This window comes from Petaurus breviceps, unplaced genomic scaffold (genome assembly GCF_028583685.1).
Source record: "Petaurus breviceps papuanus isolate PSGF00001 unplaced genomic scaffold, PetGlider_PUasm1.0 90919, whole genome shotgun sequence".
NCBI classification, from domain to species: Eukaryota; Metazoa; Chordata; class Mammalia; order Diprotodontia; family Petauridae; genus Petaurus; species Petaurus breviceps.
In genome coordinates, this window is record NW_027187378.1 from 28,552,863 (window position 1) to 28,558,438 (window position 5,576).

General features: G+C 40.2%; 1 protein-coding gene across 1 annotated transcript in view; it reads right to left on the reverse strand.

Annotated features, from left to right (window-relative positions):
• LOC138152194 (XK-related protein 6-like) overlaps positions 1 to 4,975 on the reverse strand; it is a 68,026-nt gene extending 63,051 nt beyond the window's left edge. The window contains exon 1 of the mRNA XM_069075970.1: positions 4,776 to 4,975. Coding sequence (XP_068932071.1) covers positions 4,776 to 4,975 — 200 coding nt within the window. The remainder of the gene's footprint in view (positions 1 to 4,775) is intronic.
• Positions 4,976 to 5,576: the final 601 nt, after the last annotated feature.

Sequence of the window (5,576 nt, forward strand, 5' to 3'; positions counted from 1 at the left end):
TTCTTTCTTTCTTTCTTTCTTTCTTTCTTTCTTTCTTTCTTTCTTTCCATTCCTCTGTTTCTCAGGCTGTTTCCATGTCTATGTCTGTATGTGTGTGTGTGCTTGTCATTTCATTGCTATTAAGAACCCCTGATGTGGAGACTTCTACCAATGTAGATCAGATATTCATTTGTGATTTATTGTTAACTAACCAATCACCAAGCATTTATCAAGAGCCTAATATGGTCTAGGCACTGTTCAAGGTTCTGAAGATACCCAGGCAAAAGTGAGAGAGTCCTTGCTTTCAAGGAGTTTACATTTTATCACAGTTACATTCCATTGCAATCTTAGAGAGTTTTCTATGGAAACTGAAATGATTTCATCTGGGAATGCCTGTTCTTGATGGAATGCTGCTGGGCTTTGTTCGACTGAGGGGTAACTTCATTATTGTGTGCAAGTATATCAAGGGTTTTGGCCAAGGGGAATCATAAACAGTTATTTTCTGTGTCCATAGGAATATATGAGCTGAAATAAAGCAGGAAGAATCTGCCTGGGCATATGAAAGCTTCTTGATGGTCACAGAGATCAGACACAAAAATAAGCTTTTGAGTGAGGCTGCTTAATTCCCTTTCCTGTACAGCTTTAAGAAGAAAGCAATCAATCCTCTCTTCAGGATGGTTACATATACACCTGCATGAAGACAGGGGGCTGGACCAGGGGAGCTCTTGAGGCTCCTATCTATTCTAGGATTCTATAACACAGAGAAATAGAGATAGCTGCTATATGTCCATTCCTCTCCAGGCTGTACTTTGGACATCTACCATGCCCCCTCATCAAATATATTTGTCTTTCTTTCCTCCCCAATCTCCTTTCAGATTCCTTTCATGTGGTATCTTCTCCCATTAGAATGTAAGCTCCTTGAGAACAGGGACTTTTTCTTTTTATTTGTATTCCCAGCACTTAGCAAAGTGCCAGAGCCATAGTCAAGTACTTAATATTTACAAATTGACTAATTGACAGTCCATATTGGCATATATGTGACCACATTCATGCATATAATTGACTAGAGCTTTACCTCAAAGCTACCTAAGAATCTAACAATGAATGAGAATATCAATGTGGTCTAATGGGTAGAGCCTTAGGATAGGAATCAGGAAGCCAGTGTTTTCATCCCAGCTCTGCCACTCAAGTACCAACTATGAGACAAATGCAAAGGACTTGGACAAGTCCTTCCCTTTGCTAGGTCTCAGTTTCCTCATCTATAAAATGAGAGTGTTATTCTAAATGATTACCAATTGATTGTCTGATATGGACATATTTTAACTTCTTTGGTTTGGTTTTTCTAATAATGGGAGGATGGGAAATAGAACAGGAACCTTTAACAGAGGAGAGGTAATTAGTGAAAGAGTAATGGTACAGAGTACTGTCCAAAGAGTCCCTTTACCTCTTTGAAAGTTTTCCCTTCTATAACATGAGAGGGTTAGACTAGATTAGGGATTCTTGACCTGGGGTCTATAAACATGTTTTTTACAAAGATATGTTTATAAGTATTTCAATGTAATTTGTTTCCTTGGCAATCTTGTATTTTGTTTTGGTTTTGTGTTTAAAAACATGATCCTGAGAAGGGGCCCATATACCTCACAAAACTGCCAAAGTTGTCTAGGACATAAAAAAGTTAAGAATCCTTGAATTAGATGATCTCTAAGGTACTATGATTCTATGAATGATCAGGTCCTAGGTTTCAAACAAGAAGACCAAAGAGCCCATCTGAGCCTGGTACTCAGGGTCATAGACTTGGAATTGCAAGGAATTTTAGAAGCCATCAAGTCCAAGCCCTTTGTTTTACACATGGGGAAACTGAGACAGAAAGGTTAAGTGATTTACACAGAGTCACATAGCTAGTAAATGTCTCTGGGCAGGAACTGTGACTTCAGGTCTAGTGTCCTACCTACTATATCATCGTTGTCAAACTCAAATAGAAATGGATCATTGTGGCTGCACATTGACTTTGAAAACTACAAATTAACATTATCTTTGTTGTATTCTTATTTACTTTGTTAAACATTTTCCAGTTACATGTTAATCTAGTTCAGCGGCACCTGCAAAGTTTTGGGAGTCAAACCAATATGTGAACTCATTTTCACCACTCTAAATATAAAACACTCATCACTACACTACCTAGATGCTTAGAAACAGGAATGATGTACCATGACTGGTCCACTGATAGCATGCAGCCTGGCCAAGCACCCAGGCTATCCCATCATGACTACCTGTAACAAGAGGTGCCTCCTCTCAGAAGAGTGGAAACTCTCCCCACACACACACACACACATTTCCTTGACTTGGAAGGGCCTGACAGTTGTCCTACCATCAGCACAAAGAAAATTGGCAGGGCTGGCTGCCAGCTCCTGTGAGCACAGAGAAGCTATTTTTATCACTTCTGGTGGAGCAGACATGAGCACAGTTAGAGTGGTGGGGCTCAGTGCACACAGCTAAGGAGAGGAATTAAATAGCAGTTCTTGGGAGGTGGGGGAGTAAGAAGGAGAGAACAGCCTTGGGAATGCATCTTTGAAAAGAAAAAAAAAGGTTTCCAGGAAGTTAACTGATAGCAGCCACAGTAACAATTTGCAAGGACTAAAGCATACCAGAATTATGGCCATGGTCACCAAGAGCCTGGATTTCTGAGTGGTCTGTGTCCTGGATTAGAACCTAGATCTCTTCCTAGCACACTCAGCCTCAGAGAACAAACTGTCAAGGTGGGACCATTGGGTACTACAAGTTTTCTGCCCTGCTTGGTCATCTTACTCTTTTCCCCTCAGACATTCCTTACTTTGGTTTGTGAGTGCCCTCTTGAAAGTTAGAGATGCTGTTACCTATATCCTTGGTTCTCTAAACTTGGCACCAATGGCCCTTTTTCCCTCAACTTTAAAATAAAGAACTTGAATTAGATGATCTCTAAAGGCCCTTCCATCTCTAAATTTTCTGATTTCCCTTTCTATGGGTTCCTAGCCAGTAAAATAGAGTTGAGGTTACTTGTTTCTTGACTTAAAGGGAGGCTGTGAATAGCTGAAAATCTTTTGGCAAATATAAAACATGAGAAAAATGTTATCACTCATAATTCAATTCACATGCAATACCAAAGGGATGGCTTAACTTAAAACATTTTAGAATCCTAGAAAATAGTGGCTTATATTTCTTTCAGTCTTGAGGTCTCAGCACAAATGTCAGAAGGGGTACCTTCTCTTTGGCTTATTAAAACAGAGTTCTGGCAGGAACCTGAAACCTCACCTCCTCTTCCCCACCCCCACTACATACACAGAAGTCATGGGCTGCTAGGATAGGATTTAGGTTTAAGTTGATTTTAAAAAGGATTCCCTGAGGGCCACTTAGTACCTTCTAAGGAAGGTCTGGAATTGAAGACTTGTAGTACACTGTCCTCCCAGATGCCACTGCTGTCTGCTGAATTAGTACCTACCATGTCCTCCATCCCCCCATTACTCAGGTGGATGAGAGCCACCACGTGCTTGCCTTGGTCTCATCCCCAATCCTCAGTGGGATTGGGATGCAGAGAGGGGAGTGGAGTGAAATGGTCATTTGTGGAACTAGAAGCCCCTTCATTAAGTCGTTCTCCCTCCACTCCCAAATCCATCCTTCCCGTGGCTTCCAAATTGATCTTCTTAAAATATAATCTGACCATGTCATTCAATGTCTTAAAAAAACTTTCAGTAGCTTATTATTATACATTACTATAAACAAAAATATAAACTCTTTAGTCAGACATGGAAAGTGCTATATAATCTCTTTTTCCAGCCTTATTTCATATTCCAAAGTTCTCTATTAGGCCTTATAAGGTAAAAATCCACGAAATATGGGTTCTAGTCTACTTCTGACTTGTGATTGCCTGCAAATACAGAATAGGAGGATCATTCGAGTATTAAGAATTTTCAGAAGCCAAAGGATAGGTTTTTCTTACATGGGCCTAGATACTTTTTTATTCAACAGTAGCTTTAGTCATTTTTTTTCTTTTTTTTTTTTGATGGAGGAAGGTAGGGCAATTGGAGTTAAGTGACTTGCCCAAGTTCACATGGGTATTTTTTTTGTGTTAAGTGTCTGAGGTCAGATTTGAACTCAGGTCCTCCTGACTACAGGGCCGGTATTCTATTTTCTAGGTATTCTATATTCTAGGCACCACCTAGCCACCCCCTTTAGTCATTTTCTAGGGCTTCATATTACTATATCCAACTTTGTGGATCCCTAATTATTACCTATGTGTAATTGCTTGATTTTTCACTTGTTTCCCTTGGCCAGAGGGGAAGAATGCTTTGGGTCTAGTCATGTATCATCCATGCAAATAGCCCCTACAATGGGAAACACTGAGTAAGGACAAAGAACAACATTCCTGAGGAGGAATAAGGTTTTCTGGCATCATAGTGTAATGGATAGTGTACTGAACTGGGAGTCTGAAGACCAGACCATCATTTTATCCCTGGTGGGACCTTGGGTGAGTCACTTAATCTCTTGAAACCTTAGCTTCTTTATTATATCATTATTATAATAATATTATTATTATAGTTATTCTTATTATATCCTTATTATGCTAATACCAGCCCTGCCTATCCCAGGAAGGGACATAAAGTATGGGAAAGTGCTGAATAAAGTGCACATGAACTATAATTATTATTCCTTATAATGTGCTCATATAGCTGTATGGAGAAGAAGAGTAATCAATTCTTTGTTGTGTATGAGAAAACTCCCATCTATCCTTTCTCTAGAGTTGTCTTTGTTGTGTCACTCACCTTCTTAGGACTTTGAAGTGGTTCCCTGTATCCTCAATACTTAAACACAGGTAACTAAGAATAGATTTCAGGCCAACCCTTAGCCATTCACCCCAGTCTGTCCCTATGCTAAGGTGTCTAGGTATCTCAAACTGGCTGCAGAAAGTTCTGGGTTTTGCCTTCGTGTCCCAGGTGGCCAAGCACACCTGATTCAGGACCATGTTGGGTCTTATGGCTCCTGCTGGTAATAGCTAACTCTAACTACAAGAGAGGAAATCCTGCTTCCTCTGTGATTAGGTAAGAGAGAGTTCCCAGGTTCCACTCTAGCAGCTGCTACCAAAAATAAACTATTGGTGGATAGCAGAGGTTCCCAACAGCTTTATTTCAGCTCTATACTCTCTATACCCTTAGCTATAGACTCAGAGCTCCTTCCATTTCCAAATCTTGTCACGTGTTTTTCAGATGAAGGATAAGAATATATGTCTTCCAGTACCTGAGTTCTGGTGAAAGATGATAAGGGACGTTCTCTTCCTGCTTCTTTTGTTACCTTTTCTCCTTCCCCTTCATCTTCACACACTGTCCATTCCTTTTTCCAGCATCCTGCACTGGCTGATATGAATACACGTACATCATCTTATCACTCATGAGCACCCAGCTTTATATACACACAGGCTGCTCTCCATGTCTGGAAAATGCTCCCTCCTCATTTCTGCCTCTTGGAATCCTTCACTTCATTTAAGGCTCAGTTCAGCCATCACCTAGTCCAGGATGCCTTACCTAATCTTTCCATCTCTTCCATTTACTAATATTCTCTTTCCTCTT